This window comes from Cucurbita moschata, unplaced genomic scaffold (assembly GCF_002738365.1).
Source record: "Cucurbita moschata cultivar Rifu unplaced genomic scaffold, Cmos_1.0 Cmo_Scf00018, whole genome shotgun sequence".
NCBI lineage: Eukaryota > Viridiplantae > Streptophyta > Magnoliopsida > Cucurbitales > Cucurbitaceae > Cucurbita > Cucurbita moschata.
The window spans coordinates 2,644,330-2,658,617 of NW_019268534.1; the positions used below are offsets into that span (position 1 = coordinate 2,644,330).

General features: G+C 36.7%; 3 protein-coding genes across 4 annotated transcripts in view; 1 reads left to right on the forward strand and 2 right to left on the reverse strand.

The window, feature by feature from the left end:
- Positions 1 to 5,342, reverse strand: part of LOC111455982 (citrate synthase, mitochondrial-like) — a 7,325-nt gene extending 1,983 nt beyond the window's left edge. Inside the window, exons 1-17 of the mRNA XM_023097655.1 lie at positions 5,190 to 5,342; positions 4,880 to 4,949; positions 4,719 to 4,781; positions 4,293 to 4,334; positions 3,903 to 3,968; positions 3,659 to 3,724; positions 3,386 to 3,499; positions 3,163 to 3,226; positions 2,794 to 2,876; positions 2,431 to 2,480; positions 2,288 to 2,365; positions 1,958 to 2,086; positions 1,787 to 1,829; positions 1,502 to 1,588; positions 915 to 1,016; positions 368 to 475; positions 198 to 248 (exon numbers count right to left, since the gene is read on the reverse strand). Of these exons, the coding sequence (XP_022953423.1) occupies positions 198 to 248; positions 368 to 475; positions 915 to 1,016; positions 1,502 to 1,588; positions 1,787 to 1,829; positions 1,958 to 2,086; positions 2,288 to 2,365; positions 2,431 to 2,480; positions 2,794 to 2,876; positions 3,163 to 3,226; positions 3,386 to 3,499; positions 3,659 to 3,724; positions 3,903 to 3,968; positions 4,293 to 4,334; positions 4,719 to 4,781; positions 4,880 to 4,930 (1,197 nt within the window). The 5' untranslated portion in view covers positions 4,931 to 4,949; positions 5,190 to 5,342. The remainder of the gene's footprint in view (positions 1 to 197; positions 249 to 367; positions 476 to 914; positions 1,017 to 1,501; positions 1,589 to 1,786; positions 1,830 to 1,957; positions 2,087 to 2,287; positions 2,366 to 2,430; positions 2,481 to 2,793; positions 2,877 to 3,162; positions 3,227 to 3,385; positions 3,500 to 3,658; positions 3,725 to 3,902; positions 3,969 to 4,292; positions 4,335 to 4,718; positions 4,782 to 4,879; positions 4,950 to 5,189) is intronic.
- A 677-nt stretch (positions 5,343 to 6,019) lies between these two features.
- Positions 6,020 to 12,313, forward strand: LOC111456451 (GTP 3',8-cyclase, mitochondrial). 2 transcript variants are annotated; one of them, XM_023098310.1, is made up of 7 exons: positions 6,025 to 6,478; positions 6,878 to 7,492; positions 7,711 to 7,878; positions 7,974 to 8,165; positions 11,595 to 11,663; positions 11,770 to 11,863; positions 11,985 to 12,313. In XM_023098310.1, the coding sequence occupies exons 1-6, from the start codon at positions 6,392 to 6,394 to the stop codon at positions 11,851 to 11,853; spliced, it is 1,215 nt and encodes a 404-aa protein (XP_022954078.1). In that variant the 5' UTR covers positions 6,025 to 6,391; the 3' UTR covers positions 11,854 to 11,863; positions 11,985 to 12,313. The 2 variants fall into 2 exon arrangements, with proteins under 2 accessions (XP_022954079.1, XP_022954078.1); XM_023098311.1 differs by lacking the exons at positions 11,595 to 11,663; positions 11,770 to 11,863; positions 11,985 to 12,313 and adding an exon at positions 8,896 to 8,979 and having other exon boundaries at positions 6,020 to 6,478; positions 7,974 to 8,216.
- A 389-nt stretch (positions 12,314 to 12,702) lies between these two features.
- On the reverse strand, positions 12,703 to 13,320 carry LOC111456452. The gene has a single exon (XM_023098312.1). The coding sequence runs from the start codon at positions 13,060 to 13,062 to the stop codon at positions 12,799 to 12,801; it is 264 nt and encodes an 87-aa protein (XP_022954080.1). The 5' UTR covers positions 13,063 to 13,320; the 3' UTR covers positions 12,703 to 12,798.
- Between the last annotated feature and the right edge of the window lie 968 nt (positions 13,321 to 14,288).

Here is a 14,288-nt window from a genome sequence, read left to right on the forward strand (position 1 = left end):
CCCCCCCCCCCCCCCCCCCCCCCCCAAGTCACACTAACCTATCCTGCACCTCATAACTTCATGTTTTTTTTTTTTAATGTTAATGTGTCCATACATAAAAAAAATGAGTTCATATATGCTTGTAGAAATTATTAGTACGGAATATGAGGAGCATGCACAACTGAGCTAGTAAGACAGAGAGAGGCTTATCAATTTGCCTTGCCAAGTTCTGTCAGGATGGGTGGCACAACTTCGTAGAGATTGGATACCTGCAAATGCCCATGCTAGGTTATCGAGTGAAGGATTTACAGATTAAGTAAATAAAAAGAGATCTATACAGGTTAAAATATATGTTAATTTAAGTCTTCAATCAGGGAAAAGTGACAACCAGCTGAAAAAGAGGATCGTCGGGCAAATGCTTCAAGGCGAACTCTCTCTGACAAGTATATCTTGGATCTGTTTTACGCAGAACTCCATGACCAAATCCTGGAACAACCTACAATTTCAAAAGAATGATAAGGAATTGATGAAAGTTCCTTCAACGAATATGCAACCTTAAATTTGAAAAGGAATTGCGTAATCCTCTTCCTATAGTAGACAAGATCCAAAGTGTTTATGAAAATGGGAAAAAATGTCTCTCAGATAAACAAACCACTATGACGGAAATGCTTGAAAGAAAATTTTCTCTAACAGTGGCAAACTAAGAGGGGAGAATTAATGAATTTTCCAACTTAAAAAAAGGCCAAAAATGTGTATTCCTATAATGAAGACCTAAGGAGAGACAAACAGTTGTTATTATACAACAGAAGTACAGTCAGCAAATTACACAAATGATACCATCTTTTTATAAGCGAAGCTGAAGGTAAATTAAGTATGAGCTCCATGCCTGACCTTTTTAGCTAGAGTGAAAATGAAGAATGAATTTAAGTTGATACCTTGCCACTGTTTAGTGTTTTCCAAACATAGTCTTTCAACTGCTCCTTAGTTATGTTCTCTCCACATTCATCCACAACAGATTTGATCCAAAGCAAAACTTCCTGCAAGCAGTGTAAATTGAGCAACAAAATTGGCAACCTTTACATGTTGATTAAGATGCATAGGGAAAAACATTTGCTATGCATTCATGCCATAAAGCCGATTAATATTAGTTAAGGTTAACACAAAAAAATTACTTGATTTCAAATCTACAGATAAAAACAGAAGAAATAAGTTCCATCGCTCAAAAGATACGTAGCAGAAGCAAAAAAAATCTGAAGAATGTTGATAAGGTACAATCAAACTATCCAATATGCTTATGAAGAATAAACCCAAAGAATCTTCTCAATACCTGTTGCTTCTCTACTGATATTTTTTTCCCCAAGATAAATTGAAGGTAAATGGCTCGAGGGGGGAAAAAGTAGTAAGAATTAAGTCCGTCACTATAATGAGAGTGTCACAGATAATAATTGTATACTCTATTAAAAGTTCAGTACTAAATGGAGGGGAAGAAAGAGTAGCTATTAGAAAACAATCTACCCCGCACCTGATTTGCCAAACCATGTAATGGCCCAGCCAGACCATTTAGAGCAGCAGCAAATGAAAGATAAGGATCTGAAAGTGCACTAGCAACCTGCATTAAAGTTTTAAATAGCTCAGAATGACATGGGCATGAATGTTGATGGCAGAAACATTACACTGGCTACCGCTTGAAATGCCCATGTTTCAATAATTATGCAACAGAAATGTAGATTATATAAGATGCAATAAAATACAAAAGAGAAAAGAAAAAACACGATTCAATAAAACTTGAGAAGCGAGATTAACTTACAAGGTGGCCAGTGTGAGCACTAACATTCCCACCTTCATGATCACTGCAGGTCATTTTTACATATATTAGATCTTATTTTATTATGTTTCTCTCTTCCTTATTATTTTAAGATATGATATGTAGAAATTTAAATGGTCTAAATCATATGGAGTGGAATAACATATCCAGTACCTATGAATAGTAACATAGAGCCTCATGAGTTCTTGCATTTGGGGACTGTCAAATCCCAACATATGTGAAAAATTCCCACCATAATCCAGAGAGTCGTCTTTTGGAATTATATGGCCATCCTTGTATATCCTTCATAAATGTTTAGAAAGAAATCCAAATTAATCCAACAAGGTAACAAGGAGGAGAAAGTGCGAGAAGGTGCCAGAACATTTTTAAATATGCAAGGGTTATCCTGATGACGCTGATTGAAAATGAGATATTTCCACATGGGAATAGAATTAGTTGAAATACAATAGACAAGTATATCAATATAGAAAGTAATCTACCAACCTGCGGTAGACATAAGAAGCTACCAAAGGTACTCGAGCAATCAAATTCAGTGAATCTTCATATGTTGGTTCCCAGTACCTAAAAAAGAATAGTTTTCAGTACTAGAGTAATAGGAAGCGTGAATCTTGAATGCATAAACTTACTTTGATTTATGAATTCCTTTCTCATAGGCCTTCTGGAATTCACTCTGAACCTGAAATGAAGTACAAGTAGACACCTTAAAGGACATCTAAAAACAATATGCCTAGATAATTACATAACTACTAGAATTGAAATAGTTACGTTTCCAACAAACTAAAACTCAGCAGTGCAGGGTTGATAAAATTGAAGCAAAGCATAAGACAATGGGTTTTGATCAAAATAAACAAATTTAAAATATTTAAGAAATATAATATAAAATCAAAATGATCATATTATCTCATGCAGAACACCTTCTCGTAAAGTTGAGCAAGAAAACCAAAATCACTTCATCTAGGATGTGATAAATAGAGAACTTCATTACTAACCTGAAGACCCATGACACCTGTCGCAAACTGAGTCATCGGATGAGATGTAACAGGAAGAGCATCAATGGCCTTGTATACATAATCTGCAACCAGGAATGATAAAAACCCACCATTTAGGAAAATGTCTTCGTTGGAGAGGAACAGACAGCCACCGGATGTCCTAAATTAACCATATATGCTTGTCCAACTAACATGATGGATCTCATATACAACTTACAAGGTTCCAGGTGGAAAATGAAAAACTGGCAATATCTTAATATACTTGTCTGGTAAAAAATGCTGATAAACAAAACAATTAGACAATCTGATTTTTATTATCTTGTCAGCACCATCAAGTTCTGAACAATTTAATACAGAAGCAAGATGAACCTGGAACAATGGCTCGACTTTGTAACTCCTTGGATAATGCATCTACTTGCTCTTTGTTTGGCACCTGATATATGAAAGAATAAATGATGAAATATTTGTCAGTATAAGCAAAATCTCGCTTACAAGAAGTACTTTATTCTATCAGCTACATGTCTTTACAACACTGATATAAACTCCTATGAGTCAAATGTATACAACAACACAAGCTTTTTGAGCAACTCACCTTTCCTGTGAGAAGAAGCCACAGAAGGCCCTCAGGTAATGGTTCTCCATCAGGCTTCGCAGCTGGTAGCAATTTTTGACATTCAGGAATTGACAAACCCCTAAAGCGAATACCCTATAAAAACAATACTTCAAATCCATTACTTTATCAATACCAGAATTCATCCAATTCAAATAGACCAGAGATGACCATTTATATCGAGCACAGAAACATTATGAACAGACATTCAGGACCAGATCACCTCACTAGGTATTAACCAAAAGGATTGCATACCTCATCGGGATCAAGTAAAGATGTTTCCCACAGTAGCCCCGTCATTCCTCTCATTCCACCAAGTACCTTCACAATGTTAGAAACAAGGCATTTAATTAAAAGATTTGAAGAAAATGCTTGCAGAAATGTTAGTTAGTTTAAGAACTCCCGGGAAAGATTTGGTTGCATGGATCATGAGATAATAAACTTTGCCACTGATACTGGAGAGCAGCAAAATAGAGACTGGTTATGTAAATATACTTGCCATATCAACAGTGATGTTGCCCAGTTGAACCTTTCCATGTTCTGCTTTGAATTTCTTCAAGCGATCCTATAATTATTAAAAATATTAAGAATATATATAAATGAACAATAATATTTTCCTGGAAAGTTTGATCAGGCTTGGCATTAAATGCATTGAATCAATTAGTCACACTGTTCTATACTTACGGTAACTTTTGACCAAACTAGAGATAAGGAAAACAACATCAGTAATGCTCTGATGAATTTTTGTTAAAACAGGCATCCTATTTCAGTGAATTCGTCATAAATCAACTGAGACTTCAACGTAAAACTTCAAAGAATAAGAATTGAAGCACTTGGCCTTCACATTTATCTTAGGGGTGCAGAAATGATACTATTAGGATAAACAAACCTGCTGCTCTGGAATCAATTCCCTCAAATGAGATTGTAGGTCCTGCATGACAGATATAACTTCATAAGCGAAATCACTCATTGGATTGAAATAATTATTCAATTTGCCAGTTAACTAACTACACCGTGCATCAGGATATCTCCAAACAGTTAACTAGTTATTGAAGTAGTCAGAGTAACAAATATCGTATTTGATTTGTTGGATGCAGGCAAACCGATTGCATTGCAACAGAAAATATGTCATCAACAATTGAAAACATGCACGGAGACTTAATGGCTACACTTATCGACTCTGGCAATCTGGGAATTGCAGCCGTTACAGTCTGATTTAAGCACTTCATAACTGTAAGATCAGTCTCAAGACTTAAAACGTGGCCTAACCAATAAAGGTTCACGGGAATTTATTAACGTGAGTATAGAGTATTACAAGATCGGATGAGCTCTGCATTTGAAGCCATCTAACGGAGTTGCTCAGATTAGACTGCTGTCCCTGAAACATCCCAGATATTTACAGATTGTTAAAGGCTTTACCAACAAAATAACTAACAATTACCAAAAACAGGGAAGAACTCAAAACAATATACTCACAACACGCGACCGTAGCTTGGAAAGAGCCGTCAAACTCCTGAAGAACGCCATGACTCTCAAAATTCCCTACCTGCATAATGCATATAACAAAACTTGCTAAATACAAAGATCACAGACCTTGATAAAACAGCAATAACAAGCAAAATACTGTATATACACAGTGATAAACGATAAAACAGGAAATCAGAACGGAAATCCAACAAGATACGAATATAGAAGATGAACGACAAGCCTTGCACTTTTTATCATCTAAAAGGGAAAGCGAAGGAAGAAATCAAACAGGAATCAACTGCAGGGAAATGGAACGTACAGCAAAGTCAGAGCAGCGAGAGAAAGCTGCGACGCTGCACGCAGATCGATCTGTATCAATGATGATTCCGAAACTGAAAACTGAGGAGCCTTCGCGGTTCTTTATTCCCAGAGGAAATCAAATGAGAATTAAAGAAGCGAAAATTCTTTGATTGCTTTTAACTTGTACGTCCGCGTGCAGTGGTTGAAGATACCGTGAAAGCATACCGAAAATACCCTTGACATCTGGCGGCGAAATGAGAATGATTACAAAAGTCCGTTAAAGATAGGGGCAAAACCGTTAATTGAGCTAAATATGAGGGGTATAGTAGGAATGTAAAATAAAAAGCGCTATATTCAACGCGCGGCCGCGAGTTGGCGGCGACTCTTTGGAGATCTCAAATTTGGTATTAACTCTTGTTGTCTGACCAAAACACCCTCTCATTTTCAGGCCTCTATAATATTTTCTCAATTTAATTTATAATTTTTTAATATTATAAATTTAGTTTTCTTTTTAACTTAAATATTTTTTAAAATATATAAATTTTAAAAAATTTAAAGTATAAAACAATGTCAAACCTTAATAAGTCATATTTTTTAAAAAAAATAAAATATAATTTATACATCAAACACGCTAACAAAAACTTGTTGGTAAATTAATAAATAAATAATTCACTTGTTTTTAATTCATGAATATTTGACTTAATAAAAATAAAATATTTAGTAATAATTAAATTTATAAAATTAATGAACAATAAAGTTGTTAGAATTAATTAAAAAAAACTAAATATTATTTATTTATATAAATTCTAATAACGACAAAACAACGCAAAAAAAACATACAGATTGAGAATTCGCACCGATTGAGAGAATTGGCAGAGATGTAAAAAAGAAAAGGTGAGGAAAGAGAGATAATTGATGTATGTGTGAAGCCGACTGCAAGTCAAAACCACCAAACTTCATATTCTCCGGATTGGATAATCCAAGAAGCAAAAAAATCTGACCCTTCACTTCGCCGAAAAGCCGAAAGAATCGAGCAGGAATGAGCGGTTGATCAGGTCGGATTCCGTCTTCCTTCTCAGCCTCTGTTTGCGGAGCTTCCGGATTCAATTGAATCATCATCGTTTTCGTCAACCTCGTTAATCGGAAGAATAGTGTTATCGGTTTCATTTTCCTGCTTTATTGGCTATTCTATTCGTTTTCATTTCAAACGAAGTTGTTGTGATGATGGCTTTGGCGACGAAGATGAGAAGAAATGCATGCATCGTCACCAATTGTCTTGTGGCGTCTGGAAAATTAAATTTCCTATCGGTTTGTGCTTTCCGTTTCCATTAATTCGCTGCCTCGTGTTTTTGTGTCTGATAAATTAGTTTTTGGATACTGAAATTTTGATGATAATCGTGATTCGTTTCTCTGTTAGGCGCTTTGAATATCTAGAATTTGCCTCGATTATTCCGCTTCTCTCGTGACGTCTCTTTTAATTTCGGTTCTTTGTTTTCCCCTCTTTTTAAATATTTTTGTAGTGGATTGTATTTCGGGAATAACGACATATAATTACTGTTGAAATTTAGAGGTTTAAAATTTTATGAGCATTGCATATGCAACATTAGAAATCTCGTTGAGATCTTCTCATTATCTTTGATTGTTTCTTGTCATTTGAATTTTGAATACTGCTATATGGAGTTTTTATATATCTCTTATTTAAAATAGGTGGGCTCTGAAAACGCATCTTACTCCATGATCAGAAAAGTTAATGGTTTTACAACATTCGGGGAACAACTGGATGCTTCGAGGATGTATGCTACGTCTTGTGCTAAGTTGTCGGATGAAATCCAGAAAGAAACCTCCAACTCTAATATGTTGGTTGATTCATTTGGGAGGATGCACACTTACTTGAGGATATCATTGACAGAACGCTGCAACTTGAGATGTCAGTACTGTATGCCTGCGGAAGGTGTAGACCTGACTTCCAGCTCCAAACTTCTTACTCGAAACGAAATTATTCGATTGGCTAATCTTTTTGTAAGCTCTGGTGTCAATAAAATTCGCTTGACTGGTGGGGAGCCTACCATTAGGAAAGATATTGAGGATATATGTTTAGAGCTGTCTAATTTAAAAGGTTTGAAGACACTGGCTATGACCACGAATGGAATTGTCCTTGCCAGAAAACTCCCGAAGCTGAAAGAATGTGGGCTTACTGCTATTAATATTAGTTTGGATACTTTGGTTCCAGCAAAGTTTGAATTCATGACCCGACGCAAGGGGCATGAAAAGGTCATGGAATCTATCAATGCTGCGATAGACCTTGGTTACAATCCTGTTAAAGTATGTATTATACCTTGGTAGAAGAAAACTATCCCTTTTGAACTGTTCTCACTTTTCTCATTTTCCTATTTCTCTATCAACTCTTCGTTGTCTTTGGCAGTCTTTGGCAATTCATTTTCTGGTTGATTCTTGGTATACAGACATAGAATGTTATTATTCATTTATCATACCTGGCACATATTCTTACAAGGATTTTTCTTTTACTCTATTATTCTCAGGTGAATTGTGTTATAATGCGTGGTTTCAATGATGATGAGATTTGCAATTTTGTTGAGCTGACTCGTAATAAACCAATTAATATTCGGTTCATTGAGTTTATGCCCTTTGATGGAAATGTTTGGAATGTAAAGAAATTGGTACCCTACTCAGAAATTTTGCAAACAGTGGTAAGGTAGAATCCTTACAGGCAATCAATCTAAAAGATTTTAGATTTTCGCTAGTGATCTTTCTATATGCTAATTCCTTATATATTGCTGAACAGGATAAACACTTCACAGGCCTGACACGACTTGGGGATCATCCCACAGAGACAGCGAAGAACTTCAGAATAGATGGGCACCTGGGTACAGTTTCTTTTATCACGTCAATGACTGAACATTTTTGTGCTGGTTGCAATAGATTGCGACTTTTAGCAGATGGAAACTTTAAAGTCTGCTTATTTGGTCCGTCAGAGGTAAATCTTCTTCTAGTCTATTGTTGCATTCATCTTAGAATGAGAGTATGGAAACAGATTTTGTTGGAGTGTAAATCCAGTGAAACCTCCTTGGGAACTTTTTAAATTCGTTGATATTTCAAGGTCATAGATTTTAAATTTCTTTTCAAAAGGTGCTTTTGATTGGTTTATTATTGACTAACATCTGGGTCCTAGGCCTTATAATGTTCATGACAATGGAGTAGATGTAGAACATTAATTGGATATGTGGTGAGCCTATGTGGCACTAGGTGTTAAAGAAGACTTCATTTAGTCTTTAAGTGATTCTCAGTGGTACCTGGTCTTTCTTGTCGGCCTCTTGAAGTAAGGGTCATACAGGTATACTCATGTATTCTAAATCTTGATCCCTAGTGATATTTAGATGAACTTATTTTGTCTTGTAATAGCCAGTATTTTTCCAGAGGACGTCCTTCTTGACTGGGGGGAATGTAATATTGTCAGATGTAGGGAGTGCATAATATTATACATACTTGTGGTTAAGCACCTTAGATTTTTAGTAGATAAGCCTCCAAGGTGATGTGGTAGGTCTGCTCTATAACCTGATCATTAATGAAGGGCTGAGAGATTTTTATGTATATGGATAAGAAATAGTCCCTATAGGTGACGTAGTTTTCGTTGACCAAGTTAAGTTTCATATTCATATGTTGTTATAGTAGCCAAATAGCTAAAGGTCTTCAGTTTCTATGCCTGCAACCATAGCCTCCGCCCCCTCCCTCCATATGTTCAGCTAACCTTGTTTTCAACAATGTGTTGTGCACAGTTGAGTTGAATGGACTTTACTTTCAGATTTATTTCTTACTTAAAATGTGTCATTTGCTGCTTGACCTTCATTCCCTTAGATTTTTGCATGGATCAAGTTATTATGTGGTAGACTGTTAGGCACAGATTCCTGGTAGAAGGCCCCATCATGAACTTCGTGCGATTTATTGATTCTTGAAGTCAAGTAGCTAGGGATTATTAGTTCATTGTTTTTGTGAATGTTTGATTAATCCACCACACCTAAATGGTGTGAAAGTTATCTTATTTATAATCAAATAAATTACAAGGATATGGAAATAGTAATAAATGAAAATAACAATAAATGGAAAGATACCTATAGTAATAAGGCAAATGTTAGATATTTGCCTTATAATAAAATATCAAATATAATATATATGGTAAACTATAATTTATTACTAAATATCCTTAACACCCCACCGCAAGCTAAGCGTCGGATTTAAACGAACGTGAAGCTTGAATCTGAAAAATTCAAAGAGGTTGAAAAACACTTTTCGTGAAGATGTTAACAACCTGGTTCAGAGGAGGCGTAGAGAAACACTTTCTTGGCCATCGAAAACTGCAGAGAGATCGCCGCTCAGCGGCAGATGCTACCTTGGCTTCGGTGAGAATATGTCTAACCCATGAAGAGGGATTGTCGCTTAGCGACGATGCTGACTTGGCTCTGGTGAGAATATGTCTAACCCCAAGAAGTAGAAGGGGAAACCTAGAGCAAGGGCCAAAGACAATGTTGAAGCCGGAAGAGTCGCCACATTGGGCGAATGAGCCAATTTTGGCGAGAAGGGCAGCTGGAAGAGTCGCCACATTGGGGCGAAGGGGCCAATTTTGGCGAGAAGGGCGGCGGCAACTTGGTTGGCGAAGATGCCAGTGCGGCGCCCAGATTCCAAAGGTAAATCTCTGCAGAAGGTCGATGGGGTTATTGAGATTCTGTATATTTTCGAAGAGGGATGCTGATGAAGATCCTAAGATTAGGGTTTTTGTGAAGGATGAAGGATGAAGGATGAAGGAAAAATTGGGAAGAAAATGAAAGAGGCTATGTTTGGAAAAGGTGAGGTTGTATGTACAGAGTATGGCGAAGGATGATTTGGAGGTCAAAAAGGTGGAGCCGAAGAATAATCAATCGACTCTGCATGTGACAGCCATGACGACTGCCCCTGCGGCATCAAAGACAACAGTGGTGGTGGAGAAGAACAGTAGAAGATTTCAAAAGCCATTGAAAAGAAAGGATCTAGGTTGCTAAACCAAAATGGCTCTGATACCATGTGAATGTTTGCTTAATCCACCACACCTAAATGGTGTGAAAGTTATCTTATTTATAATCAAATAAATTACAAGGATATGGAAATAGTAATAAATGGAAATAACAATAAATGGAAAGATACCTATAGTAATAAGGCAAATGTTAGATATTTGCCTTATAATAAAATATCAAATATAATATATATGGTAAACTATAATTTATTACTAAATATCCTTAACACCCCACCGCAAGCTAAGCGTCGGATTTAAACGAACGTGAAGCTTGAATCTGAAAAATTCAAAGAGGTTGAAAAACACTTTTCGTGAAGATGTTAACAACCTGGTTCAGAGGAGGCGTAGAGAAACACTTTCTTGGCCATCGAAAACTGCAGAGAGATCGCCGCTCAGCGGCAGATGCTGCCTTGGCTTCGGTGAGAATATGTCTAACCCATGAAGAGGGATTGTCGCTTAGCGACGATGCTGACTTGGCTCTGGTGAGAATATGTCTAACCCCAAGAAGTAGAAGGGGAAACCTAGAGCAAGGGCCAAAGACAATGTTGAAGCCGGAAGAGTCGCCACATTGGGCGAATGAGCCAATTTTGGCGAGAAGGGCAGCTGGAAGAGTCGCCACATTGGGGCGAAGGGGCCAATTTTGGCGAGAAGGGCGGCGGCAACTTGGTTGGCGAAGATGCCAGTGCGGCGCCCAGATTCCAAAGGTAAATCTCTGCAGAAGGTCGATGGGGTTATTGAGATTCTGTATATTTTCGAAGAGGGATGCTGATGAAGATCCTAAGATTAGGGTTTTTGTGAAGGATGAATGATGAAGGGAAAAATTGGGAAGAAAATGAAAGAGGCTATGTTTGGAAAAGGTGAGGTTGTATGTACAGAGTATGGCGAAGGATGATTTGGAGGTCAAAAAGGTGGAGCCGAAGAATAATCAATCGACTCTGCATGTGACAGCCATGACGACTGCCCCTGCAACATCAAAGACAACAGTGGTGGTGGAGAAGAACAGTAGAAGATTTCAAAAGCCATTGAAAAGAAAAGATCTAGGTTGCTAAACCAAAATGGCTCTGATAGCATGTGAATGTTTGATTAATCCACCACACCTAAATGGTGTGAAAGTTATCTTATTTATAATCAAATAAATTACAAGGATATGGAAATAGTAATAAATGAAAATAACAATAAATGGAAAGATACCTATAGTAATAAGGCAAATGTTAGATATTTGCCTTATAATAAAATATCAAATATAATATATATGGTAAACTATAATTTATTACTAAATATCCTTAACAGTTTTACTGGTTCTTGGTGTATGTATAAAAATTCTAACTCTCCCATTAATTCATTAGGGGTTATTAATTTCAGGTTAGCTTGAGAGACCCACTTCGTCATGGTGCTGATGATAATGGGCTTAGGGAAATAATTGGTGCAGCGGTACTTAACTTTATTTGATTCCAAGCATCAACTTATATACGTATTTCCATATTTCGGAATATGCCTTTATTTGAGTACTGCTAGTAATTTTACTCGTGTACCTCAGGTAAGAAGAAAGAAATCTTCACATGCTGGAATGTTTGACATTGCAAAGACTGCAAATAGACCTATGATACACATTGGCGGCTAATCTAAACTTGGTAATTCCTTTGCCAACGCATCTCTCCCTTTCCAAACATGCCCTAAAGATAAACGCACATCTCTTGCAAACCTAAACTGTTCAATCTTCTTTGTTAAGGATTCTAGATGTGTCTGTTTCAGGTTCCATTTCTGTCCAACTAGATTGACTAGAGTAGAGTCCTGTTGGTGTACATGGATACCGTCGAGATCAAAGTCAAAACTGTAGTGCTAATATGAAGAAGCCTGGTAAGTGAAAAACCATAAAAAGGCATACACTGCACTAGTTAGTATTGTAAAAGATATGTCTGGCTGATTCATGTGCAACTTTGGTTGGTAACATTATGATGCCAGTTGTAATTTAAATGCTAATATAGAGTGGTTAGTGTTGTTTATTTTGCATCTTAACTTTAGAAGACGTCGCTCATCAAATCAAATAGAAAACCATGCATTTGGGTAACCTCACGTTTATACATCAGAATAGTTCATCCTTTTGTGCATCCTATACACTTCAATATGTTTGCGTATATTGTTTTTTATTGGTTAAATGGCTCGGGTCTACTGCATTTAATCGTATAAGTAGGCGATTTGAGTTGTCTCTTTACTTCTATATGCATAATTGTTTGATGGTTGAAAGTCTTGGACCAATTTAGAATGACTTTTTAAGAGCTTTAACGTGTGTGTATTATATATGTATACGTGTGTTACTGTTGTCGTCGTTTTATTTTATTTTTTTACTTTGAAATACCTTTTAAGCTCTTAGAAGACATTCCCTTCAAATTAGTTTCATTTGAGGATGGTTGAATTTGTGGTAAATTCGAAATTATCAAACATGGTTAGGAACTTCAAACATTTAACACACTTTAAAAATGGAACAATTATGCATAAATATTCACAAAATTTAAAGAATGGAACACCAAATGACAAATAATAGAAGAAACCCATCGGCCAGCTTCATTTAAGAACTGCCTTCATCAAACATGGTTCCACATTCCCCACGACTTTCGTCTGGGTCGCCGGTGCCGGAGGGGAAATCGGAGAGAGCTGCCATAATCCGACGGATACTCAGAGATCGGACCTGTCTGAAACTAAGAGACCTCTTCGTGTTCTTAGAGAAGACATGGGAAGATTTAGAGAGAATTAGATAAACCAGGATCTGCACAAGGAGGAACACGGCTGCAGTCTCAGCCATTCCTTCCAAATGCCTAATCTCCATCATCATCAGAGATTAGAAGTGAAAACTATCAGAAATCGAAGGCGAAAGCAATGGAGTTAACTGGAATGACATGGGAGGAAGAAGAAGCAGAAGGCGTATATAAACTAATTCGGTGAATTAGGAATTGGAAAAGCGTGGAGGTTTTGTTTATTTAAGAACTTGAAACTTACTTTGACTTGCTGCTTAAGCTAGAGCGTAGGATAGGCGGTGGAGCCGTGGAAGTTTCGACCTCCTTGTAGCTCTCTCGACCTTTTTTGTGTCCAATATTGAAGTTTCAACCAATTTCCTCCAATTTTGCTTGAAATGATTTTTGAAACTTCTTTAAAAATTCAAAATTAGGATTCCATTTCACAGGTAAAGTCTAATCTAATAATCCAATTAGCCTTTTTCACCGCTCTCGAGGTGAACACGACTCCCTTTCTCTAGTCTTAACCTCCCAAGACCATGTCCTCAATGCTCGAGGTCAAGTTCTAGTTGACATTAGTATTATTAATAATGTCAGGTTGTATAGAAGATAGAACAAACAATTTTCAACTCATCTTTCTTTTTCGACTCTAATTCTTTCTCTTTGATGCTACTAGTGCAAGAGGCGAACTCCTCGGTTTTTGATCTATTAAATGAGTTCTTAGAGATAAAGTTGGAAAGTAGGAGTCGAATAAAGAAAAACCTTTTGGTAGCATAAATCAAACATTAAATTGATTGAATAATTGAATAATCGAACATTAACGTCCAGACACAAAATTAAGGGTATTTTGATAGGTATTTAAGTACTATTAAACCTTCTGAGTGTGTAGACACAAAATTAGAATCAAAAGCTAAAAAATCAAAAAAAAAAAAAAATTTAAGAAAAAAATCTTGAAAGTGAAAGCTTGTAATTTAATGGGTAAGTTTGAAGCAATATTGTGGGCTGGTAAAAGAATCTGTAAGATCTTACAGGCAGTTTTAGTAATATATTAGCGATAAGAAAAGACTTTCCTGGTTTAAAAGTTTCAGCAGTTCATCTCTCTCTGCTATCTTTTTCTGAAAGATTCCGATATAAAAGGCAAAAGAGAGAGAGATTTAAGAGCGAAGAGTGGAAAGGAAGGAGGGAGGAGGAAGAGGAGGATGAAAGTGACTTTGAGTAGACGTTCCAAAGTCAGGATTTGGTTGCTTCTTTCCCAATGCAATGTCTATGTGGAACGGCGTCACCCCTTTTACTCTCTCTTTCCCCCCCCCCCCCCCCCCCCCCCCCC

Bases quoted from the DNA above. Each gene is read 5' to 3' on its own strand.
- LOC111456452 (XM_023098312.1), bottom strand. From the start codon at position 13,062: ATGATGATGGAGATTAGGCATTTGGAAGGAATGGCTGAGACTGCAGCC.
- LOC111456451 (XM_023098310.1), top strand. From the start codon at position 6,392: ATGATGGCTTTGGCGACGAAGATGAGAAGAAATGCATGCATCGTCACC. The intron at 6,479-6,877 runs GTTTGTGCTTTC...TATTTAAAATAG, and splicing joins GAAAATTAAATTTCCTATCG to GTGGGCTCTGAAAACGCATC. The intron at 11,664-11,769 runs GTACTTAACTTT...CGTGTACCTCAG, and splicing joins GGGAAATAATTGGTGCAGCG to GTAAGAAGAAAGAAATCTTC.